This window comes from Camelus dromedarius, chromosome 8, assembly GCF_036321535.1.
Source record: "Camelus dromedarius isolate mCamDro1 chromosome 8, mCamDro1.pat, whole genome shotgun sequence".
NCBI lineage: Eukaryota > Metazoa > Chordata > Mammalia > Artiodactyla > Camelidae > Camelus > Camelus dromedarius.
Genome location: NC_087443.1, coordinates 19,266,854 through 19,293,432, shown reverse-complemented (window position 1 = coordinate 19,293,432; position 26,579 = coordinate 19,266,854). Strand labels below are relative to the sequence as shown.

The following is a 26,579-nucleotide window of genomic DNA, read 5'->3' as shown; positions in this document are numbered from 1 at the left end:
AGCGGTAACCAGAGAAATTGAAAAAGTGCCCTCTGCTTCATAGATGGGCTCACAGTTCCTCCCCACTCTTCTAACGGGGCCAGCTAAAGTGAGCAGTGGTTGTAAACATGTCTTCTCAGCCTATAATTAGGTGCATTTGGAGAGACGGAGGCCTTTGAGTCATCTTTATGCATTTATATTCAACTGAAAGAGAACAGCTGTCAAATTCCAAAACGTGACTTGTAAACCTGAATGAAGTTCATTGTGATGGGAGGCTTCCTCCTCCGTGGGGCGTTAAAGGCTAAGTGATCATCTTACATAACTGTGAAGCCCCCAAGAGTTACAACTACCCTGGCATTGACCCGGAGGTTATTATGAGAGGCCAGAGGTAGCCCCCATGTCTCCATCAGTCCTCCCCAAGTTGCCCCAAATACACATGTCATGCAAGTAAAACCAGTGTGCATGCCACACACACAGCCTCCAGTGCGGAAGATGTAGAAAAATGAAAAAATTTAGAAAAATATCCTCTGGCCCCACTGCCCAGCTTCCAGCCACACCTCCATCCCTGGGCTTCTCCTATGTACAAATCCAGGAGTCCCCACTGCTATTTTTGTATCCTTTGATAAGAGCTCAAATACCTGTGATAAAAAGAAAAACCCTTTCTTCATCCAACAAGCTTTCCCCTTGAAAATGTCAGCCGAACCTCTGCTAAGATGTTTTGTTCCTGTCTCAAAATTATTCTTAGATGATGAATCCAGTTTAGTTCAATTCATTCCGAGTCCATGAAATAGTAACCAAGATTCAGGAACAGACCTCAATGCCCTCCGTCTCTCATTCCTTAGGCTCCTCCTGGAGGATGAAGTTGGTTGTGGTGAGAGTCTGCCCAGTGACAGCCCGGGGCACCCCTCCCCATGCCTGGATGGGGCCCAGCACCCGTGTTCCTGCCCAGACTCCTACCCTATCTGAGGGGGTCCTGCGGATGCCCAGCTGGCCTTGCTCCTTCCACCTAGAGCATCAAGTATTTAGCCACAGCGAACATCAGCAGGGACCATGTTGCAGGGGGACTCAGAATCACTGCCTTTTAACTCAAGCATCCTCATGTTGGAACCCAACTTGCTCTGGACTCATCCTGTGTACACAGAAATGCACAAGGGCCCAAGGAACAGAGGCCACGTAGTATGGTGGTCGGTCCTGGGTGGTCACCCACACACAGTGTCCTGCAGCTAACACGGGAGGCACGAGCCTTGAGAGTTGCTGTTAGCATTAAGGACTAGAGAGGAGGGGAGGAGGGGGAGTCTCATGTTCTGTTCTTTGTCCCCGATGACCCAGGCCATAACAGGGATGGCCATCGACAACCACCTGCTGGGGCTGCGGGAGCTGGCCCGGGAAGTGTGCAAGGAGCCGCCTGAGATGTTCACGGATGAAACATACCTGATGAGCAACCGGTTTGTCCTCTCCACCAGCCAGGTACAGCCCCAGTGCAGCCGCCCCCGAAGTGGCTGCTTAGTGGAACCAGTGGGCTCTTTAAACCAGCTCTTTGAAAAAAGAGCCCACTGACTACAGCCCACTGGTTAGAGTCAGGCCAGTCCTGGCTTTGCTGCCCATGAGCTGCGTGGCCTTCAGCAGAAGGACCTAAATGCTCAGGATGCTGGTTTCCCCACATTCGAAACAGGTGTAATCATGAATGCCACCTCAACAGAGGCAGACAGGATGGGAGAACGCCCATTCTGGTACACTAACCATTACGCTCACCCCCTTTCAACGTTGCCTGAGAAGTGGTGTTCCACTGGGGTGACCACAGGCTCCGAAGCCCGACAGACCTAGAGCGAAGTCCTGGCTCAATCAGATGCGACCATGTAGGCAGAAACCCTAGCCCAGCATCTGGCATGGGCAAGGTCCTCCAAACAGGTCGCAGCTATTATTGTAAAGGTCTACTGCCAGCCAGCATGGTCCCCCAGCCAGTTCGAAATACCTCCCCTCACCATCCCGCTCCCCTCCCCACAAACGTCAGTTTACTAAAACTCCACCTCATCTGCGAAAAGCTGGATGTGGGCAATCAAAAGGGCTGATAAAGTTGTGTTTGAGGATAAATCCCACTCAGTAACTTCATCTTGTCATTACGGCAGTGAGCTTGCCGGCGTGAATAAACGAGGGCAGGACACAACCACATAAATTCTTCAGGAAACCATCCATGAGCGAAACGTGCTCTGGAATGGCTTTATGGCCTTCATCTGTTGCACAGCAAATTTATCTGACAACGAGGTGTCTCTATTAGCAAGACTAATGGTTTGTTCTGCCCCATTAAAACGGCCAGTGTCATTTCTGGCCTGAGCACACAGAACCTGTGGGTTTAAAAACAAACCCCGCCCTGAAACTGCTCAAGAATGTGTTCTCTTTTCCCTTTAAGACCAGCTAATAAAATTAACTGGGGTGTGTTGATTTGCTGTTGGGTTTTTTTTTTTCCAACTGAAATGAACATTTATGGCTTGAATGAATGCCTTCAGAAATACCTTTTCTTGGTTTGTGATCCAGATTACAAAATCCCGGCCCCTTTGAATTCAAAACATAGCCGGTACCTAACTAAAACTTCAGTTGATGGCAATCTTTGAAACGCCCAGCACTGGGTAATTGTGCGTGGCCAGGCTGCGGGGAGAAAATCAGAGCAGCCAGGCAATACTGACAGTAATTAAGGATGCGGGGAAAATCAACAGAGAAGACGAGCCAGATTTCCTCCAGTTCATAAATTACTCCCTCTGGGAAGCCATCTAACCGTTGGGTGCCACCCGGGTGCCATTTAGAAAATTGCTCTGATTGCCTCGGTGATTCAGACAGCCCCCAGGTGAAGGAGAGACTCAGCTCGAGACCCCGCACCAGGTCACTCTGGGAGCTTCTGACTCCATGAGTAGAGCGGATTTCACACCAGGGAGGGGCTGACGGCCCCTCTTCTTCTGATTCCATGCAGTTAGATGGGTTTGTTTTGATGGCTCTGGCTGTGGCCATCCAGGATGGAGCTGTCAGTTGATTTGGTTAATTCAGTCCAATGCCCAGGTGGAAAACAGTCAAAGAGAAGCAAATATCCTGTTGAGACCCCTGGGGTTGCTGGAATGCTCTGCTTTCTAGGAAGCTTTTAGAACAAGCACCTTCTGACCTGTCCTCTCCCCCAGGTGCCCACCACCATGGAGATGTTTTGCTGCTACGGACCTGTGGTACCCAATGGGTATGGCGCCTGCTACAACCCCCAGCCAGAGAGCATCCTTTTCTGCATCTCCAGCTTCCATGGCTGCAAAGAGACCTCTTCAACCAAGTTTGCAAAAGCTGTGGAAGAAAGCCTCGTTGAAATGAGAGGCCTCTGCAGTCTGCCACAATCTGCCACGGGGAAGCCACTGGCGACCAAGGAAAAAGTCATGAGGCCCAGCCAAGGGCATCAACCTTGACTGCTGCCACTAGGTTTCACCTCCCCAAACCCAGCATTCTGCAGCTGTCCAATCCGACCGAAGCTCTGCTCCCAACCCTCACCCAGCTTTCTGTAGCTCCCCTGTAACTCCAGGCCTAACATGCAGACCACACTGAGGCAACACACAAAGCTGGAGTTTTAGGAGGAAAGTGTCCCTCGTTATGCATGGGAATCATCATTATTTATCAAGCTGCCCTCTGACCTCTGCCCTGGGAAATAAGACCAGCCTGGCTCAGGGGTGGCCAGGGTGAGGTGCGGGAAGTCAGCCCCGATTTCCCTCCACGGCCACAGAAGCTTAATGTTAGTGTTTGCTTCCTAGCAGGAACTGGCATGTCCAGGTGATGCTTTTGCCCAATGAAAGAATGAGTCACCTTATTATGTGCAATGTACCCAAATGAACCATGAAAGGAGAGGCCAACTCCAGGTCATTACCTGGTATCTTTTTGGGAGGAGTTTTCAGAGTCAAAGCAGCCTGATCATGGCATTCAGGGTGACCTGCCCCGAGCCACACAGTCCTGTAAGCACTCCCTCCCCTACACACACACACACACACACACACACAGCCCAAGTTAACTTAAAATACAGTGATCCGGGCCCACAAATACATTTCTCCTTCAGCCTGGGAGTTCTGAACTCATCCACTGAGTTCAGAATGTCTGGTCCGGCTATTCTGAAAGGGGAAATAAAGGTCTGCCATTGCCCCGGGGTAGCTGCTGCTCCTGGCTTCCCCTGGGGGCGTGGTGGGGACCAGTGCACTTCCCTTGGGATCTTGCCACTTGCATTTTTTCTGGTTGTGTTCCCACTCGCCTTCACAAGAAACATGCCCTGATAGGTGATCAGCCTTTTAGAGGAGAGGAGAGAGGGGTGCTTCGGGGGTTTTCTGTGGCTGTTGTTTTGTTTTGTTCATTCTTAAGAGAGGCTTTTAAGAAATTCACTGTGACGTGAATTTCAGAAAATGATTTCAGTGGCCTAAGCAGGACACCCTTGGTCAGCTGGGCTCCTTTATGTGGGCAATGTTATCCAGGGATTCTGACTAAAAGCCATGTGGAAGGGCCCAGAGCAAGGCTCTCCACTGGCCTGGGGGCTGAGGGCACAGCTGGCAGGAGCAGGGCTGGGAGGAGGGAATGGGCCGTGTGCAGACCCAGCCCTGGTGGAGAGGCCAACAGTCCACTGAGCCAGGGGGGGAGACCGTCCAGAGAGGCTGTGATCGCAGAGGGGATATGAGAGAAACTTTCCACTGGGGCATATTTTTATGGGAAAGCAACCAGAAAAATCAAAACTGCAAATAGCTGGGGCAGCCTGCCTAGGTCCAGCGAGGAGCAGAGGTGGGTCTCATCATGTTGAGTTCTGCCATGCTCCCTGCAGGGTTTTCTGAAAAAGCCCCCCTGCCCGCTGCCATCTTGCTTTGTTCTATGTCATTCTGAGCCCTCCACTCTGGCCCAGGGACCCTGCATGTGTCCCTTCCTTGGGCCACCGTGCAAGCTCTCTGCACTTCAACCTGTATTGAAGCAGGCAGACCTGAGACAGAGTAGGCATTCTGACCTTTGCTGGGCTCATTGAAAACACAAACATCTGTAAGCAGTAAATCCCGTGAGCCCCTGGTTTTAAGTTGAGGGGTTTCTATTGGATGATCAGGATGATTCTGGCCCTGCCCCTTCAAAGCCACTGGTCTGCAGGCCCATGCTCCTTCTCTCAGACGTCTACCTTCCTTCTCCCCCTGGAAAGGTGTGGCCTAGGAGTCCTGGAAATGTTTGGGGAACTGCTGTCCACCTGCTGTAAGTTGACCCAAAGCTGCTTGTCTGTTCTCATCAAATGACCGCAGTAGAGGTCCAAGCTCTTCTGGTTTCTCTCCATGGATTCCTGGGCAGGCAGAGAGCTTTGGGATCAGGCAGCCCCACTGACCTTGACCAAGAGACTTAAATGCTCAGACACTCAATTCCCTCCATTGTCCAATGGGGATGAGAGTGTTCTGGCCTCATGAGGCTGTCAGGATGGTAGGTCGCGTGTGTAAAGGACCTTGCACAAGCAGGTGGGCACTGGTGCCTGCTGTCAGGGTGACGATACCCCAACAGGCATTGTTTGGGTGATGTTTGTTTCACACTTTGTACACTGATTTGACAGGACCAAACTCACATCTACCATTCTCTGAGCACAGGGAAAGGAAACTGACTTTGTGTATTCAGATGTCAACCACGTGTGGATGGCAGACATTTGGCAGGAGGGAACACCTCCTCTCTCTGAGGAAGGGCTGGAAGCTGGTCTTCCCCCTCCAAGAACAGGTGGGTGCACTGAGCCTTTATGCAAAGGCGCTGCTGAGCCATGGCCATGGGCATCTCTGCAGAGACCCTGGTAAAGAGACTGTTCCAGGTGTCCCCAATGGGGTAGAAAATGAGACTTGGAGACAGACCTTCAGGGGCAGTGATGCATAATAAAAATGTACATGGCCACCTTACAATAACTGCTAAGTTGCCAAAATATATAAAGTTGAGATTTGAGTTCTATTTTTATAAAATAGTTCTAGATTTATGGCAATATGGACATGTGTATTTATAGCTTTTCAATTTTAAGTTATAGTTTTGTGCTTTACAGAAATATATGTATGACTAAAGAACTGTATATTGAAAGCACTATATTCAAATTATTTAAAGACTGTAATTCAATAAAAAGTAATGCCAAGAAAGATGGTGTTGGCCATCGTGTCTACACAGAAAATCTATAGAAATTTTGTTGTAAATTCTGGGAGCTGGGTCAGTGATTCATTTGCCTTTGTCTGAGGTCTGCCAGCAGCAGTGGCAAAAGTCTCAAAGACAGGGACCGGGGGAGAAAAAAGAGGAAAGAAGTTAGCCCCTCCTAGTGTGTGGCATCCCACCACAGGGTTGGGGGAGGGGCAGAGAGGTTTCACCCGATGTTTGTGATCAGGTTGGCGGAAACCTGGGTGTAGAGATGGTGTCTGCACTTAAGCTTGCACAAAGATGCACAGGCAAGATGGAATGGAAGGCAAAGCATCAGGCTCAGAGGTGGAATGCCTAAACTACTGACGCAGGTCTTTCTCTAACTTGCTGTGGACTTTGGGGCATCTCTCTCACCTCTCTAGCCCTCAGTTTCCTCAACTGTCAAATGGGGATGTTGATATCAGCATTACTCACTTCCAGAGTTGTGGCAAGATGATGTAAGATGGTCATTGTCTGAAAACTTAGGAAGTGATGTGAAAACCTAACAGTCTTATAAGCTCACAGGTCCATGGGCCCACAGGTTCCTGCACCCTGCACAGCCCTGCACCCTGCACAGATATATTCCAAGCTGCAAGAACCCCTCCACAGCCACAATAATCCACAGAACCAGAACTGAGATTCCTCCAAATGGAAGCCCCAGTGTTTTCCAATCAGAGTCAAAAGGGGACCTTAAAGTCTATGACTTTGTGTGATTTGGATGTGGAAAAGGCATTATCCAAAAAGATAATGGCTAAGAATAATATTCCAGGAGCAATGGAGGGGAAAGGAAAGAACAGGGTGAAAGTAATGTGGGTTTGCTCTCATTGATCACGTATATCACACGTGGCCCCAAAACAACCAGATGGAGATGACAGAGAGAGCAAAGTACCAACAGGCACATCAACCCCACAACGTGCAAAATAATGCCACCTGCTCCTTGTTGTCTCTGAAGGTCCTTTGGGGTGGATGTTGGTACATTCAGGTAAAAATATAGGGAGGAGTCCCTCCTGGGTTCACAAGAGCAACCACAAGTTTCCAAATTACTCCAAAGCAGCTCTCCTTGGGCGCAGAGGGAGAACCAGTACCTTGGGTTCCCTTTATAAATTCAGGCAATCTTCCCGCTTTTGTGTTTCTCTGAGTTTTCTTTCCAAAGAGGTCTCTTGAGTCCGCAGGATGAACACTATGCCATTTGTGGGAAGAGCTGGGCTCACATGCCGTTAAGAGGAACTTTTTAAAAACTCCGTTCTCTCATTTTCCAAGGACCAGCTCTCCTTGTTTTTTCCTACTGCTTCTTCCATCTCCTCATGGGATTTCGCTTCCTATTTCTGTTCCTTGTATGTCATTGGACCCCAGGGTTCTTTCCTTGGACTCTATTTCTTATATTTAAGGAGCAGCAAAATGGTAGGCTGGGCTGATGCCAAAGGGCCCCCCTCCACCTATAAAAACATACACACAAAGAGGAAAAAATACTCAAAATTATAGTCCAGTTCAAAAGAAAGAAAAGCAATCCTCACATTCCAGGGGGGAAAAAATGTTGTCCAAAACAGAGCAGGGAGCAGGAATGAAAGGGGTATCAGACCAGACACAGACTCCAGTGGTTGACAGTGGGCTTCTCCACTCCTGCGAGTTGAGAAGACATAACTTCAGCCCAGACAAGGTGGGAGATGCAGCTAAATGCCCTGCACAAAACCAGAACCTCATGGAGGTGTCCCAGACTTGTAAAAACTGCAACACTCTTCCCATCAGCCCAGGGGAACATTGAGGAACCATGCCAAGATGGTGGAAAGACATCCATGAGAAATTAAACTATAAACTTATGCCATTTGGGGATGTAGAGTCTGAATGTATCCAACTTATCTGTGAAGCAGGAATTTCAAGCCAAGAATTTATTTAAATTGCCTGGCTCAGTAAGATCCAAAGGGCCTCGGCAGAATCAAATACAAAACTGTTTTCCACAACCCTGGACACACCAAATACCCTTAGGGGGAAAACACTCCATTAAACATGAGCTCACAGCCAAAAAATACAAAAAGCACAACAAATGGCAGCTCACAGGAGGGAAAGCAGCAGACAAAACAAACAGAAGAATAACATCAGGAAGGCTGGAGAAAATAGAGACAATGGAGGAAAAACACTATTGAACGAGAAAATGATTAAGAATATTCCAAAAAAAAAAAAAACCCTGCATCATTCTAAAACTCATGGTCAAAAAAGAAATAATAATGGAAATTTTAAAATACTTACAGCAGAATAATAATAAAGACACCTCATATCAAAACTTCTGCAATACAGCTTTGAAGGGAATTTATACTTACATCAGAACAGAAGAAAGACTCAAAATGGATGAGCTAAAACTTAAAACATAAGAAAAAGAATCAAACAGTAAAAGGAACAATAAACTCAAAGAAAGTAATAAAGATAAAAACAGCTATCAATGAAAGAGAAAACAAAAAACAACAGAGAAGCTTAAATAAAGGAAAAGTTGGTTCTTTAAAAAAGCTAACAAAATGGATAAGCCTCTGGTAAAACCAATAATAACAAGAGAAGGTCAGAAATAAATAATATTATGAATAAAAAGTTAACATAACTACAATAAAGTAGACAATAAAAAGATAGCAAAAAATACATCAACCACTTTATGCCAATAAATTTGAAAATTCAGACTAAAAATAGAAAAATTCTTAGAAAAATATAATTTACTAAAACTGATGTAAGAAGAAATAAAATTCCTGGATAGTCTTATAAATAGTAAATAAACTGAAGTGGTAATTTTAAATCTTCTCATTCAGGGGAAAAAGGGGGGGAAGGAGGAGAAACATAAAATTGTATAGACATGCTCCAGCAAACATTCAAAGAAGTGATCATTTGATTTGTATACAAAATAAAGAAGGGGATATTCCATCTTCTTCTATACTCTCTTATTTATTCCCTGAAGCTAGTGTAACTTTAACATCCATACCAGAGTAGAACATACAATAAAGAAGAACTACAGACTCACTTAACTCATGCATATATATCCAAAAATCCTAAGTTAAATACTAGCAAACAAATTCTAACATAATCTAAAAGAGACAATACACTCATGATCCATTCAGGTTTATCCAAGAATGCAAGATAGCTTAATATTAGAAGATATCTAAATGTCACTTATTCATGAGCAGCTTAAAGAATGAAAGTAATAGGATCATTCTAATCATTAAAATCACTAAAATGTATTCAAAAAATTCAACTCATTCACAATTTTTAAGAAATACTCATAGTAAAATGCAATTAGAAAAGAACCTAGCTTCACAAAGAACATCTATAAAAGACATACAATATATATCATCCTAAATAGGGAAATATTGGAAATGTTTTCTATCCTTTAAAATCAGGGTAAAGACAGGAAATGTACTCATCACTTTTATTCAATCATTGCACTAGAAGGTCTAGCCTGTGCAATAAGGAAAAATGAAAGGCTTAATAAAGTAAATAAAACTATCATTATTTGCAGACAATGTGACTGTCTACATAGAAAACCCAAAAGAATCTACAAATAAGTTAGTAGAAATTATAAGACAAGTTCAAGGTGGCCCATATAAGATCAATATAAGTCAACTTCATTTTATACTACAATAAAATCACAATGCCAAATACATGTCTTACAATAGAAACTTGTAATCATTCTAACAAAAGACAGGAAGACCTATACACAGATAATTATAAACTACACTGAAAGACATTGAAGAGGACCTAAATAAAGGAGAGATTCTCCAATACAATAAATAGGAAGGTCTCAGAAAGTTTCAGTTTTCCCCAAATTGATCTCCAGAGTCAATGCAACTGAGCAAAATTCTCAATGGGAAACTTCTGTTTCTGATAATGGTGGAGTAGTTTAATTCAGACTGTGCTTCCTATACAAGACATATTTTAAAATATAGCATTTTTTTTCAGTCTCCTTGAAAAATCATAAAAGAGCTAACTGGATCAAGATCAGGGAAAGGATGAAAGTAAGCATAGAACTGGAGATAATTTTCCTCTAGAGCTATCCAGTGATCTTGAATAGGCAACCTAGAAGATGAGATGCAATTTTGAGTTTGCAGAGTTAGGCCTACAGAAACTGGAGTCTAATACTACCAAGGGGGATCCTGGTAAGCCACCACCCACCACCCTAACCCACCATTGGGTTAGGGCCCAAAAAGACTGCACCACAGAAATGAGGAAAAAATATAAATAAACCAACCTCCATATGGACTGCAGCCCAGTTTCAGGCCATCTGGATGGCTCCGAAAATCTCAAGCCCTTAAATTCTATTAAGACGACCCTGTGTTGCTGGTGCTACAGAACCCGGCAAGAAGTGAAGAAAAAGGCTTCTGTAGAGGAAGATAACATCATCCTCGGCCTCAAATTGTTCCTACAAATAATTTTTCTAATCCAATATCCAGTACACAATCAAAATAAACCAAGAACTCTAGGAGACAAGACGAAATGACAGAAACCAGCAGAAATCACAACAGAAACAGACACTTGGGGCCTCCAGGTAGTGGAATTCTCCAACACAGACTATAAAATAAGACTATGATCAAGATGATAAAATCAGATCTAAAAAACCTGGCAAGAGACTGAAAACTATAAAAAAAAAAAAAAGTGGTGCAGCAGATATGAAAAGGGGCCAAGATTGAAACTAAAATTCTAGAATTGAAGAATTAAAAAATTTCTTAAATAACCAGAGTGATGGCTTTGATAGTAGTAGACACAGCTGAAGAGAAAATTAGTAAACTGGACTACTGATAAAATTGAATGAATGAATGAATACATAAATACACACAATCCCAAAAGAAGCATAGAAGAAAGAGAGAAAAACACAGGAGAGAAGAGAGTGTGAAAAATACATTGAGAAAGTCTAACACACATTTAACTGGAGTCTCTGAAAAGTGAGAAAATGGGCAGAAGCAATATGTGAAGAGCTAATAGCTCAAATTATTCTGAAACAGGTGAAGGACTTAAATTCACAGTTTCAAGAATCCCACCAAATCCCAGGCAAAATAAATAAAAAGAAATCTATACATATCGCCTTATAAAGGTTTCCAGAAGTTTCATGTCTAACTTGCCTCATAAGGTTACTTGGCCCCTCTGAGACTCAGTTTTATAAATACAACCTACTTCATAGGAATGGTTAAATGATTAAATGTGATGACATGGGAAATGCTTAGCTTGTCCCCTGACACATACTTCCTGTAACTAGCTGTCAATGTTAGCTATTGTTATTTATCATGAACACTTGCCATACCAGGTTGAAATTCTGTGTCTACCGGACAGTGAAGGTCATGAGAGTGGCCTCCAACCACCACTACACGTTTCTGCACCCTAGTGGAGGACACACAGTAGGTGGTACAGGCGTCCAAGAAGGGAGATTCCTCATCCCGCCAGTCCCCAGTCCAGGCACAGGGCCGGGGACTGGGGTTGTACATGAAGATCCTCGAGCTCCACCCCACAACCCTCTGTGGCCCCGCCCATCCATGTATGGCCACGCCCACTCCCCAGAACCTGAAAAGCGGTTGCCTAGCAGTGCGTATTGCGCAGTCGCCCCGGCAGGCAGCCCAGCCATGCCCAAGAACGCGTTGGTCATCATACGCTATGGGCCATACAGCTCAGTTGGCCTGTCAGTGGAGCACCGAACCTATCGCCTGGAAGGCCTTCTAGGTAGGCAGCTAAGCGCCGAAGGGCCACCCAGCTGCGTGTGCCCAGGTGTACACCAGCCTCTGAACATCTGTGCAAGCTATGCCCTCTGGCTAGATGTCCTTCCTACCTCAGCCCTAGGCCAGTGCTATCTCCTCTGGAAAGTCTTCCCTGAGCCTCCACAACCCCAGGATGATTTAGCATCTTCCTCTGGCTTCCACTGCTTCAACATTAGAGTAGGAATAAACAGGCACTGTGAGCCCACTGGGTGCTGGCAAGTATCTGCAAGTTACCTGGATAGAAAGGATTATATACCCTGCTTTACACACTGGGAAACTGAGGATCAGGAATATTAAGTGACTTTTCCAAGGTAATATGACTGGGAAAAGGTGGAGAATCTATCCCTTGATCATTCATTCATGCAACAAACTTTTACTGAGCACCTAGTATGTCTTGGACACTCTTCCAGGTACTGGAGACACACTGGTGAACAAGATATATGTCCTTGAAGTGACTTTCTCATCGTTGACTACTAATTGACAGTTATGCCAAGCCTCTGACAAGGAATGTAATTATAGGGGACCTGCCACTGGCCTTAATTGGAGGCGAGAGGGGAGAGATCTAGAAAGGTGTACTTGCCTGAATTACATTTGAGTTGAGCTTTAAAGAATAAGGAGAAACTAACCAGGTAAAGGGAAGAAAGAGCATTCCAGGCAGTGAGACTAAATATTTGAAAAGGCTGGATGCATGAATAGATGATGTATGTACTGATGGGAGGATGAGGATGGAAAAAGCCCAGGACTGAGTCTTCATGAACTCCATTATATGACCCAAACCTGGGATCTCCCAGGGAAAATGTCTGTGGGAGTCCACTGGACACATAACTGGCAATCTGGGAGAGCCTCCTGGAGGAGGTGGCATTTGAGTTCCAGAATAAGTAGGATTATTTGGAGAATAAGCAGGATTTCAATCAGCAGAGAAAGTTGCTTTCTCGAGAGAACAGTTGCTTGAGAAATTTCTATCATAAATCTCAGTGTTTTTTGGCGATATTTAAAATGTTTTGTAGTCTTGGCTGAGGACACTGCCTAAACTGACTTTTTGCTTCCTTCTCCTCTAATGAGCCCCACACACTGACCCCTCACTTCATAACCCACCTTTCGTTTATGTTCACTAGATGATGAGACTAAGCAGCCACAACATTAAAAAAATAAATAAATAAGGTGGATCTTGAACTGCTGCCAAAGAGTCTACATTTAAGGGTTCTTCTGAGCCTTTTAATTTTCTGTCTCTAGGCTTTTGACTTTTATAGAAAGTTTTTTTCTTTGCTTCAGGCTTAGGAAGTAGCAGCTCCTCTTCCCCAACCTAGTCTCATATTTTCTGCCCTATTTCAGCTCGTTCTTTCCTTCTTTCTTTCCTCCTTTCTTTCTTTCTTTCCTTCTTTCTTTCTTCCTTCCTTCCTTCCTCCTTTCTTTCTTTCTTTCCTTTCTTTTTTAATTTGGTAGCATATTTTTACTGTGATAAAATATATATAACATAAAATTTGCCATTTGAACCATTTTAAGTGTACAATTCAGTGACATTAATGACATTCAAAATGTTGTATAATCGGGGGAGAGTATAGCTCAGTAGCAGAGTGCGTGCTCAGCTTGCACAAGGTCCTGGGTTGAATCCCACCATACCTCCATTAAATAAATAAGTAAATAAATAAACCTAATTACCTCCTCCCCGAAAGAGAACAAAAACAAACACTAAAAGCTTTTTCAAAAAATGTACAACCATCACCACTACCTATTTTCCAAAATTTTTCAATATATCAAACAAACTGAATCCACTCTGTATTCTCCCAGGTCCTTCTAGCTTCCAGCCTACTTTTTGTTTCTATGAATTTGCCCATTCTAGATATTTTCTGTAATAAAAATTATACATTTGTCCTTTTGTGTCTGGCTTATTTCACGTAACATAGTATCTTTCAAGGTTCATCCATGTTGTAACATGTATTAAGACTTCATTTCTTTCTACCGCCAAATAGTATTCTATTGTATGTTTATACCACATTTCGTTTTTCCATTCTTCTGTTAATGGACACTTCAGTTGTTTCCTGCTTTTGGTTACTGTGAATAGTGCTGCTATGAACATAAGTGCGCAAGTATCTGAGTTCCTGTTTTCAATTTTTATGGGTGCAATTGCTGAATCATATAGGAATTCTAAGTTTAATTTATTGAGGAACTTACCAAACTGCTTTCTACAGCAGCTGCACCATTTTACATTACCACCAGCAATGTATGAGGTTCCAATTTCCCCACCTTCTTACCAATACTTGTTCTTTCTTTTCTTTTTCAAATTATAGCCATCCTAGTAGGTGTGAAATGGAATCTCACTGTGGTTTTTATTTGCACTTCTCTAGTGACTAATGGTGCTGAGCATCCTTTCATGTGCTTATTGGCTGTTTGTCTGCCTCTTTGGAGAAACGTCTGTTTAAGTCCTTTGCCCATTATTTAAATGGATTGTTCTTTTTGTTATTGAGCTGGAAGAGTTCTTTATATATTCTGGATACTAGACCTTTATCAGATACATGATTAGCGAAAAATTTCTCCCATTTTATAGATTATCTTTTCACTTTCTTAATAGTGTCCTTTGATGCACAAAAGTTTTTATTTTTAATGAAGTTCAATTTTCTTTTTTTCTTTTGATGTTTAAGAAATATTTGCCAAATCTGAAGTCATTCAGATTTTCCCGTTTTCTTCTAAGAGTTTTATAGTTTCTAAATTTAGACCTTTGATCCATTTTGAGTTAATTTTTATATATAGTATAAGAAAAAGGTCTAATTTCCTTCAAAAGACATTCATGTGGATATCCAGTTTTCTGAGTACAATTTGTTAAAGAGACTGTCCTTTGCCCATTGAATAATCCTGGCTCTCATGACAAAATCAATTGACTATTAATGTGATGGGTTTTTTTGGACACTTGATTCTATTCCATTGGTCTATATGTTTATCCTTATGACAGTAACCACATTCTTTTAATTACCATAGCTTTTTGTAAGTTATGAAATCCACAAGTGTGTTACTTCCAACTTTCTTCTTTCTCAAGATTGTTTTGGCTGTTCTGAGTCCCTTGAAATTACCTATGAATTTTAGGATGAGTCTTTCCATTTCTGCAAAAAACACCACTGAGATTTTGGTAGGAATTGCACTGAATCTGTATACTGCTTTGAGAAGTACTGTCATCTTAAAAATACTGTCTTTCAGTCTATGCACATAGTATATTTTTCTGCTTACTTAGGTCTTCTTTAATTTCTTTCAGCAATTTTGGTAGTTTTCAGTGTATAAGATTTGCACTTCCTTGGTTAAGTCTATTCATTCGTGTTTTCTTCTTTTAGATGCTACTGTAGTTGGAATTGTTTTATGAATTTCCTTTTCAGATTGTTCATTTCTAGTGTATAAAATTACAGCTGATTTTTGTGTTGATTTTGTTTATTAGCTCAAACAGTGTTTTTGTGGACTCTAGGGTTTTCTAGATATAAGAGCATAGACATAGTTTTTACTTCTTCATTTCTAATTTGGATGCCATTTAAAATTTTTTTCTTGCTTAATTCCTCTTGTTGAATAGAAGTGCCAAAAGCAGGCACCCTTGTCTTGTTCCTGATTTTAGGGGAAAATCTTTCAGCCTTTCTCCATTATGAAGTTAAGCTGTGGATGTTTCATACATGACCTTTATGGTGGTGAGGAAGATTTCCTTCTATTCCCATTTGGCTGAATGTGTTTATCATGAAAGAATGTTGGGTATCATCAAATGCTTTTTCTGAATAAACTGAGGTGATTGCTTTTGCTTCCTTCATTCTATTAATGAGGTATATTACATCTACTGGTTTTCATGCGTCGGGCAACCCTTGCATTCCTGTGAAAAATCCCACTTGGTGTATAACCCTTTTACTACGCTACTGAATTCAGTTTGCTAATTTTTTGTGGCGGGTTTTGTGTCAGAATTCAAAAGGGATGTTGGCCAGTAGTCTTCTTTTCTTACAGTGTTTTTGTCTGGTTTTGGTATCAGGATAATGCTGGGCTCGTAGAATGAGTTTGAAAGTGGCCCCCTTCTCTTTAATTTTTGGAAGAGTTTGGGAAGGTTTGGTGTTAACTCTTCTTTAAATGTTTGGTAGAGTTAACCAGTAAAGCCATCTATCTGGTCCTGGGCTTTTTTTGTCGTTGGGAGGTTTTTGATTACTGATTCAATCTTCTTACTAGTTATTGAGCTTCTTAGAGGTGTATTTTCATGTCTTTTATCAAATTTGGGAAGTTTTCAACCATTATTCCTTTAAATATTCTTTCTGCCACTTCCTCTTTTGCCCTTTCGGGCTTCCCAGCGTGTGTATGTTGGTACATTTAATGGTGTCCCACGAGTTCCTTAGGCTCCATTCACTTTTCTTCATTCTTTGTTCTTTCTCTGCCTCAGACTTGCTAATTTCAATTGTCCTGTCTTCAAGTTCACTGATTTTTCCTTCTGCCTGCTCAAGTCTATTGCTGAACCCCTCTAGTGAATTTTTTCATTTCAGTTACTGTATTTTTCAACTCCAGAATTTCTATTTGGTTCCTTTTCAGAATTTCTCTCTTTACTGATATTCTCAATTTGTTCCTACATCATTTTCCTAGTTTCCTTTGGTTGTTTGTCTATAGTTTCCTTTTCCTCTTTGAGCATATTTAAGGTAGCTGATTTTAAGTCTAATGTCTAGATTTCCTCAGAGACAGTTTTTATCAACTTATTTTTTTCCTTTGAATGTCTGTTACTTTCCTGTTTCTTTGTATGCTTTTTCATTCTTTTATTAAAGCTGGATATTCAAATATTATAATGTGATAACTCTGTAAATCAGATTCTCCTCATTTCCCAAGATTTATGGTTCTTAATTGTTGAGGGCTTAGCTTGTGGTCAGCCAGAGTTTTAACAGAGATTCCCTTGAATGCCAGGAGCCTTAAAACAAAACAAAATAAAACAAACAAAAAAGCCTCTTTAATTCTGTATGTATTTGCTCTATGTTGAGGTATTCTTTTAATACTTAGCCAGGCTATTTGCAACTCTGCCTCAGCCTTTTCTTCTTGTTTTCTCTGAGCCTGTGAATCAGCCAGTGATGAAAGCTTAGGATCTTCTCAAGTCTTTTCTGAGCTTGCATCCTGTTCTGGGCATGCATCAGGCTTTCCAAATTCCCCAGTATACACAAGTGCTTTTAATGGCTCTAATTTCTAAAAAAAAAAAAAAAAAAGAAGAAGAAGAAGAAGGAGAAGTAGGAGGAGGAGAAGGAGAAAAAAAAGAAGACTCTCTCGCCAGCTTTTCCTCCCAGGCTTTATGAGGTTTATTGTATATCTCAATAGTCTTTTGCCCAGAGAGCTATGCGATTTTCTTTTGCCCTACAATGTCTTTGAGCACTGCCCACAGCGTTTTCACCCTGTGTGAGTTCCAGGTTAGCTGAAACAAAGGCAAGCACCTTGTGTCAATCCTCTAGGCAGCCCGCAGACAGGTTAGGACATACAGACACAAGAATTTGCAAATAAGGTCTGTTCTGCTCCGTTTGGAAACAGAGTCCAGGGTCCTAGCCTGGGGAAAAGGGCTATCGTCAAGGCTGCTACCAAGCCAGGGAGGAGGTGGGGCAGGGCAAATAAAGATGCCACAAAGCTCTCTTACCATTTTAAAGTTGACTTCTTCTCAATTCAGTGCTCACTTGTTTGCCGCCTTTAACAGTTTTCCAGAGTTCCAACAAAGTTGGTTCTGACAGTTGCTGGTTGTTTTTTCAACATTTCTGTGGAGGAATGAGAATTTGGAGCAGCCTACTCCACTATTTTGCTGATGTTTGCAGACATATTTAAATTATGTTTCTTACTGCTCCAACAGTCAGCATGGTTGTATGGAGTTCCTTAGACTATTTACATACCAAGAATTACATTAAAGTAGAATGCATAAATGAACATCTTGTTATAATGTGCAATTTACAAGTATGGGGGTGGTCAGGGACTCTCCAGCTAGTTTGTACACCAATCCTGTTGGCTCTCCTGGTCACCTCTCCCTGGTCACTGGTCTCCATTCTTGTTATTGTTGGCAGAGAGTTGGCATGAGCTGAGATTAAGCACAAGGGCTCTGAAGTGCAACTGATCTGGTTTTGAAATAGTCTCCACCATTTAGTAGCTGTGTGGCCAAAGTCAAGATCAAGTTGTTTTGCCCTTCTGAGCCAAGGTTTACTTATTGGTAAAATGGAAGAGAATCTCTACCTCGCTGATGTGAGTCCAATAAGAAAATGCTTGTAGAGTCATGAACACCACCATACTTGCACATAGTAAGTTCTCAGCAAGCATTAGTTCTTATTATTCTAGCAGGGGGATGGGTCACTATGAAGGGGAGGAGGGAATAGCTTAGGGCATGTTGGGAAGCAGCAAGCAGATGGGTCTGGCTGGAGGATGGTGTGCCTCTTCCACCCTTGACAACAGGGAACCAGCGAAGTTTCCTGAGCCAAGGAATGATGAGATCAAGATGTGCTTTAAGAGGTCAATTTTGTGTAGTTTGGTGCAGCCATAATGGAAAACAATATGGAGATTCCTCAAAAAACTAAAAATAGACTTACCCTATGATCCAGCAATCCCACTCCTGGGCATATATACAGAAGGAACTCTAATTTGAAAAGATACATGCACCCCAATGTACGCAGCAGCACTATTCACAGTAACTAAGACATGGAAACAAACTAAATGTCCATCAACAGATGACTGGATAAAGAAATAGTGATGTATTTATACAATGGAACACTACTCAGCCATAAAAAATGAAATAATGCCATTTGCAGCAACAAGGATGGACCTGGAGATTATCATTCTAAGTGAAGTAAACCAGAAAGAGGAAGACAAATACCATATATCACTCACATGTGGAATCTAAAAAAGAAAAAAGAAGGCACAAATGATCTTATTTACAAAAACAGAAACAGACTCACAGACATAGAAAACAAACTTATGGTTACCAGGAGGAAAGGGAGTGGGAAGGGATAAATTGGGAGTTCAAGATTTGCAAATATTAACTATTATATATAAAATAAATAAACAAGAAGCTTTTTCTGTATAGCACAGGGAACTATATTCAATATCTCATAGTAACCTATAATGAAAAAGAATATGAAAATGAATATATGTATGTATATATAAGTGAAACAGTATGCTGTACACCAGAAATTGACACATTGTAAATTGACTATACTTCAATAAAAAAACAAAATAAAATAATTTTTTTAACTTTAGTATTTTTTTAAAAAATTTAAAAGAGGTCAATTTTGAAGGAAGAGATTTGGGGAGAGGAAGTGGGAGAAAATGAATTATTAAGAAATATTAAGAGATTAGAAGTTATGTTCTGGAGTTTAAGAGAAGGACAAAGACAGATTTGAACCAGAAGTAGTTATGACTTTAAATGACATCTATCTGCTGATGACTCCCAAATTTATATCTCCAGTCAAGACCTCTTATTGTCATTGGGATGCTTAGTAAGCACCTCAGACCAACACGTCCAAAATTTCTCAACTGACCTCCTCATACTCACCATTTCCCCCTGCGTTTTGCCCATCTCAGTTCAGAGCAGCTCCATTCTTTCAGTTACTCAAGCCAAAAACCTTGCAGGCATCTTTTTCTCCTCTCTTTCCCTCACATCCCCTATTTGGTCCTAGCAGCACATCCCGTGGCTCCATCTTCAAAGCATCCTGCTAGAATTCAACCACATCTCATCTTCCCTACCACCAACCTCTGCCTCTTTGTCCAAGTTGCTGCCAATCATCTCCTGCCTGGATCACTGCCCTGGGCCCCTCACTGAGCAACCTGCACCACTTTGTCCCCTGTAGTCTGTGCTCAGCACCAAAGCCAGGTGATGCCATTAAACCTGAGTCAGAGCATGGCCCTTGTCTCCGAGAACATTCTGATTGCTCCTAGCTCAGTCAAAGTGGAAGCCAAACACTTCCAGTGGCCTGCCAGGCTCCTAATGACCTCCCTCGCCTCATTTCCTCCCATCGCTACTTACCCTCTCCTCTCACTCACTCTGCTCCAGCCACACCAGCCTCCCCACTGACCTTGAACGCTCCTACCCCATTTTCACCTTGGGGCTTGGAAGTTGATACACTTGGGATGCTCTTTCCCCAGATTCCTGCATGTTCTTCACTATTCATTCTCTCAGCCTTCAGGTCTTTCTCAAAAATCACTTTCATGGCCAGATCTTCCTTGAGTGTCCCCTTTCTTGATGTCAACACTTCCCTGCACCTCCGCTTCTTTATCTCTCTTTCCTTCCCTTTTATTTCTTCCCAGTGCTCATTAGTACCCAACATAACATATTTAACCTATTTCCCTAGTTTTCCGTCTCTCCCACTGGGATGAATGCTTCAGGGGAGCAGGGCTACTTGTCTGTTCTGTTCTTTGCTGTGTCCCAGAGTCTGGAACTGTGCCTGGCATATCTTAAGCATCAATAAACATTAGTTAAAATGAACCTACGTGGAGCTGAAACGCTGGAACCACAGATGGTGAGGTTGTGAAGGAAGCAAGGAAAGTCAGAACCAGGCAGACCACAGGACATGGGCAGTGGTCCCTCTGAGGGGCACAAAGGTAGGAAAGAACCTGGAGGCAGCGGAGTCAGAGCAGGAGGGAAATGGCTAATGGTCACCAAACTGTTAGCAGGAGTTTGTCTCTAGAAAAAGATGAATCCATGACTGATGAAGGACACAGAAAAAGAGTGTTCTCAAAGACTTGTGATGGTAGGGTAAGCTGGCATGAAAACTTTGGAGAGCAACTTGGCAGTGTCTAAAAATTTAACCACATACTGTGGAGTCCAGCTAATCCATTTCTCAATTTCATATACGTATAAAAACTCACACATGCACATGGAAGCATGCCCTTGAAGGTTCTCTGCATTCCTTGGTCATTGTGAACAGTTGGAAACAACCAGAAAAAGGAACGGCTGGATAAATGGCAGTACATGTGACATACAACACAGCAGATCTATGTCTGCAGACAGGGCTGGGTCACCACAACACAGCGTTAAAGGAATAAGACATATTCCTGAATTTTATGTACACGGTGATCCCACTTCCATTGAAAAAGACAAAGGGAGGGGGAGGGGGAAGAACTATGGGTGATTTAAATGTCCTCTTCTATAAGGTTTATTTTTTTTAATCATCCTATAATCTAATAAGATTTTAGAGTTTTGTTTGTTTGTTTGTTTTTTACCAGCACAAGTATTTTAAGAAGCAAGGAAGGAGATAGGTCAGAGGGTCCATTTGCTGAGACGGGATGGGGAGAACTGGGTGAGTTACCAAACGTACTGAGGGTTCTTCGTCTCTGAGAGCGTAGGTTCAGGACAGGGTGGGCTGCGCCTCCAGCTGCAGGAGGTAAAGGAGTGAATAGAGATGAGGAAACAAAGGGCCCGGGCAGCTCTTCCCACAGCAGGGGAGGGGAAGGAGTATTTTGAGAAGATCAAGGAGGGAATTTTTATGGTTAAAGGAGACGTGAGGATCGCAATGTCTCAGCAGGCGGTTGATTTTTAAAGTATATCCCCGAATGATAATTCATATAATACTGGCAGCCAACATTTTCTGAGCACCAGTGACAAACACCAGGGTGTTAACAGAAGCAAAGGAGGGAGCATCTGCTCCCGTTTTTCTGTCCATCATCCCCCTCCTCCACCCCCCTGCGACTTTAGACCCAACAATAACATCACACCAAGCACAGAGTGGTGCAATGCCAGGCCCTCATCTGTAAAATCTGCCTCTGAGTTCTGTGTCTTTTTAAAAAAATCATAGCCCTTTATCATTTCCCGAAGTCCTGCTGGCTTCGGAAATACGCCTGATCTTTCCTGAACTTACCATGCCTTGAGCAATCTGAAAAGTTTCGTTCTTTCTTTATTATCCATGAATTACAATAGCTCAGCAAAAATGTCTCAACTCTGGCCTCAATACTGATAAACTAAACCAACTCATGCTTAACCAAAAGTTCTAATTAATTTCCTCGCCATGGTTGCTCCTTGCCTGCTATACTTAAGCCTGCCAAACGACTCACTAAAAAGGAAGACTCCTAAGAATAGAACCCATCCTTATTGAGCTAAAATGCTCTATGTGACATCCTCCTGTCCCTTCCTAGGCATTAGCTGCACACGTTAGTGGTCACTGGCATTGCGTCTGTGCCCAGCAGAGGAGGGAGAGATGCCTGTCTGTTTGTCTTGACTTCCTAACCAACAGCACATAAATCGTATGCAGATGGTGCACAGTTCCGCCTGCGCTGAGAAGACGGAGGCTTTTCCATGTCCCTCCAGTTCACCCAGATCCCCCTTGAAGAATGAGGTGCCACTTCAAAGAGTCAGGCTTTCTGCGGGTGGCCTTACAGCTTCTGGTTGATTTATGCTGGAGTTTAGCCACTGCCTTTGCAAAGACTTTGTTGCACAGAGTATGTTTATCTGACCTTTCTTTGAATAGACAACCCATAGCAGCTCATAGGAAAAAAAAATGGGTCCTCCATGTAGAGAGGTGGCATTTGGACGAGCTGCAGGAATTCTGGTGCTTCTCCAGATTTGATCCCTTAAGCCTGCACTGGCCGTCCTACAGCTGGGCTCAACACATCCTGGACTGGTGAGAAGGTGACAGGTGTCCTGAGGGTGAACAGACGATGTAGACTCCGAGGTGACATCGCTTTAAGAAGAAACAGATTCAGGTCACTCAGGGTCCAAAAGAGTTGTTGGAGGTGCCTAGCTCTGTTATGAGCCTGTTTATTCAAGGAGCTGTATTAACACGAAGCCCGGAGTGGAGGTGGCAGGGGGTAGGGGGATGGATTGTGGTCAGTGAAGGAGGCACGGGGCTTTATAAGGCAAAGTGAGAAACTGCATGCTCTGTTAAGAGGATTTCTTCCTGTGGGGCTTCGTTTGCTCAGATAAAGAGGCAGTGTCCCATTATTCAGCAACTCCCCCTCCCCATCTCTCTAGGGTGGGTTATTCAGTGGAACAAACCCTATTTCTTAGGAACACTTTGCCAGGAAAGAGCGCTGCTGTTCTCATAAAACAAACCCCAAACCCAGATGCTATGTGAGGCTCGGTTAGACAGGCCCTGCAGGGAAAGGGCCATGGCAGGCAGTGTGGTCCACACCTTCCCTGGGTCTCCTTCTGCAGAGCCCCTTACACTGTGGTCACAGGGACCAGCCTTGGACAGAAGCTGTACCCCTTTCTCTCCAGAATTCCCAGGCCTTAGCTTGTGTTGGATGTTATTAGGCTAGAGGTAGGTATCACCTTGCCCCAGAGGTGGGATGTAAGGTGAGCACGGAGAGCTGTTTTGTTTCGGATTTCTCCCGATTGAATTGAAGTACGTGTCACAGGAGCATCTTCAGACCATGCAAAGTCAACGTCATGGAGGTCAAATTGCCTCCTACCTATCAACTTACCGCTTTTCCCTCTCCAGCTGTTATACCTCCCTTGTCCTGAGGGGGCGCTGCTGGGGGAGTGTATGGTTCCCAGAAATCTCTGCCTATGGATAGACTGCCTTTATGCCTCTTAGACAATCCACTGGCCATTCCAAACCAGGTGGACTGCTTCATTTAAACAAGTCATTGGTCCAAACTGAGTGCCTTTCTCCAAAGATGTTTAAAACAAGACGCTTAAATAGGATACAATAACATAAATATGCCAAAGAAAAAGATGTGGATGCTCTGGAGAGGCATTAGCTGATGCAAGGACAATTAGGGCCACCACTGGGTGGCCAAGGAGCGCTATCTTGTTAATGGAGATCCTCGCTGAGTTGCTTTCTGAAGTTCCTTTCCAGAAGTGAAATTAAAATCACGCAATTAAAATGTTCACAGTTGGGGCTGGATGTTCTTGAACTGATTGAAAGATGAAGAAGTGGACACGCCAACATTTTGAAACAGCAATTGTCTCTGTAATTAAACACAGTTAACTGACAAAGCTGTTTGCTTTTCTCCACGGAGGACTGATTGAAATGCTAAGACTTTAAAAAACAAGCACCACCCCTCATCTGATTTCTCGTTCCATCCTAACGAAAATTCTCACTGATGTGTGAAGACTGCCAAAGGTGGAGATTTAGCTCACCAACCCTAACACCAGTGTTACAGGGTGAACACCTCAAGCAACTTGGGGAGAAACATATTGGAGAAAATAGAGCTTCAGACTGTTCCATACGCATCACTTCTCCTAAACCCATCTACTCTCATATTTCCACAATAGAGAACAAATATAACAATTTTCCTGTAGCTGATCCCTAGGGAAGGAGCCACTGAATGTAAGTAATAACCAAAATGCAAATTCTAAAGGTGAGAATATAAATTTAGTCCATTAGCTTTAAAAAAAAAACATTTTTTCTGATTATTATAGAAAATCTGGCACACGCTAAAAGATTTTTTTAATTTTGTATGATTTTTAAAGGTTACTTTCCATTTACAATTATTACAAAGTATTGGGTATATCCCCTGTGCTGTACAATACATCCTTTACACCTAATAATTTGTACCTCTCACTCCCCCACATCTACATTCCCCCCAAACTGGACCATCAGTTTGTTCTCTGTGTCTGTGAGTCTGCTTCTTTTTTGCTATATTCACTAGCTTGTTGTATTTTTTAAATTCCACATATAAGTGATATTATACAGTATTTGTCTTTCTCTGGCTTATTTCACTTAGCATAATACCCTCCAAGTCCATCCATGTTGATGCAAATGGCATAATTTTGCTCTTTTCCATGGCTAAGTAATAGTCCACTGTATGTATGTGTGTGTGTGTATATACATATCTTCTAAAAGAATTTTGTTTCTCTTAATCTCACCACAGAGAGATGCCCACTAAGTATTTTCTTTTTTCCTATTACATACACTTAATTAATATTGAATACATATTTTAATATATATTATATATGTACCCTGACTTTTTGCTTATATTACAAATATTTTTTCTTGCTATTAAAAAGCTCATGAGCACTTTCTCAAATGTCCAAATAAAGTCTCATCATGTGGGTTTGCCACCATTTATTGGACCATCCTCATTATTGCACATGTAAGTTATTCATAGTATCTTCCTATTATAATACTACAGAAAGGAACATCTTGCTGCAAGTCTTTCTGTATTTCTGATTTTTTTCCTTAGGGAGTTTTGTATAAGTGCAATTTCCCGGGCCAGAGATTAGAATCATTTTTTTCATTCTAATTTTTGTGAGGCATTTGCGGTTTTTGACATATAATTCCAAATTGCCCTCCAGAGTAAGAATTTACTTAATTCCCTGTATCTCCTCCAACACTGACTATCATCTCTATAATAAGAAAGGCTCAAAAACGTTTCCTAAAGAAGCCTTTTGTTGTCACTGATCATATGGCTCCGGGGCAAATCACAACCAAAACCTGAATTACTCAGGTCTCTGGCTGTGATTCCTGGCAAAGGGGAGGGCACACTGGGGCAGCACCAGGTGGGTGCCCACCAGGGCTGTTGAGTTAGAGCCATGAGCAGCTGGAAAGCAGACCAGCTGCTGTTATCCATGAGCACGTCTGGATATCAGGTATCTCTATCCCCATGGCACCCGCATCCTCCTCCATCTTTTCCAGCTGTATTGGCCAAAGATGGACACAGTGTCATCCTAGAGAAGATGGAAGACTGGAATGTGGTGGAGCTCATGGTGAATGGAGAAGTTGTCTTCCACTGCAACATCAAAGACCTGGAATTTGGTAAGTCCTCCCAAACAGCACTGTGCCTTCTCTGAGCCACCTTGATTTCTAGTTGAAGAGGTTGATGCGTCCTGCCCAGACTGCAACTTAGTTGCCTTCTGTGTTTTAAATTCTTACTCAAAGCCCCATGCTCTGTGGCACATGAGTGGGTGCATCCTAAACCATACACAGACAAGTGCCTGATGCTCTGGGCTTCTTTCCAGAACCCTGGAAGCAGAAGAGGGATGGAATGAAAATGAAGTTTTAGCTCTAGACTTCAGATGGGGTGATGCAATCTTAGCGAGAATTGGTTGTTTTTGTTTTTTAATTTAATTTTTAAATTTTATCTTGGGGGCAGGTAATTGGGTTTGTTCATTTACTTATTTTAATGGCTGTCCTGGGGATTGAACCCAGGACCTCATGCATGCTAAGCACACACTTTACCACTGAGCTATACCCTCCTCTGCCTGTTTTTCATTTTAATAATGTATTTTATTATTATTTGCCTTCTAGATGGTTTTTGTTCCCTTTGATTATTCCATCTAGGGTGGCCAAGACTTAGAGTCAATATGCTGGCCGTGCACAGCATCATCAGCTACATTCTAAGGATTTCTTTGCCCCCAGAGCTTCTGGCTTGGCAGGCTGGCAGTGTGCATGCCTCGCTCTGCTCAAAAGTAAAAGGTTTCCCAATTCACTGATACTCTATTAAAGGGTAGTTAACAATTTACACTCCTGAGACCTTTGAAAATGCTCTCCTGGTAGAAGCCATAGGCATGTCTTATATGACATGACATTGGATATAAAGCTGGCCGAAAGAAAATTATATCTATTTCCCTAGGAAGTGATGGTAAACTAGATCCCCTGTGCGAAGAGGCCAGGATAGCTGTCCTAAACGCTTACTGATCTCCTCGTCGGAACAGGCATCTCGGGTCAACAGAACAGCAGCTGCCCCTGGCCGTTTCTGGAGTACAAACAAAAGCGGCCATCCTGGACCATCATCACTGGACTCGCCAGTCAGATAAGGCGACACCGACCTGTCCTTCAGCCTGCATAGCATAAGCTTTCTCACTGTGGCTGAAAGGAAATGGGGCCT

The 26,579-nt window shown here is 42.8% G+C and overlaps 2 protein-coding genes across 2 annotated transcripts in view; both read left to right on the top strand.

The window, feature by feature from the left end:
• Positions 1-5,955, top strand: part of CHAT (choline O-acetyltransferase) — a 52,575-nt gene extending 46,620 nt beyond the window's left edge. Inside the window, exons 14-15 of the mRNA XM_031460969.2 lie at positions 1,309-1,446; positions 3,144-5,955. Coding sequence (XP_031316829.2) covers positions 1,309-1,446; positions 3,144-3,413 — 408 coding nt within the window. The 3' untranslated portion in view covers positions 3,414-5,955. The remainder of the gene's footprint in view (positions 1-1,308; positions 1,447-3,143) is intronic.
• A 5,774-nt stretch (positions 5,956-11,729) lies between these two features.
• Positions 11,730-26,389, top strand: C8H10orf53 (chromosome 8 C10orf53 homolog). The gene is made up of 3 exons (XM_010985312.2): positions 11,730-11,826; positions 25,388-25,507; positions 26,325-26,389. Exons 1-3 carry the CDS (start codon positions 11,730-11,732, stop codon positions 26,387-26,389), a joined length of 282 nt encoding a protein of 93 aa, XP_010983614.2.
• The last annotated feature ends 190 nt before the right edge of the window (positions 26,390-26,579 follow it).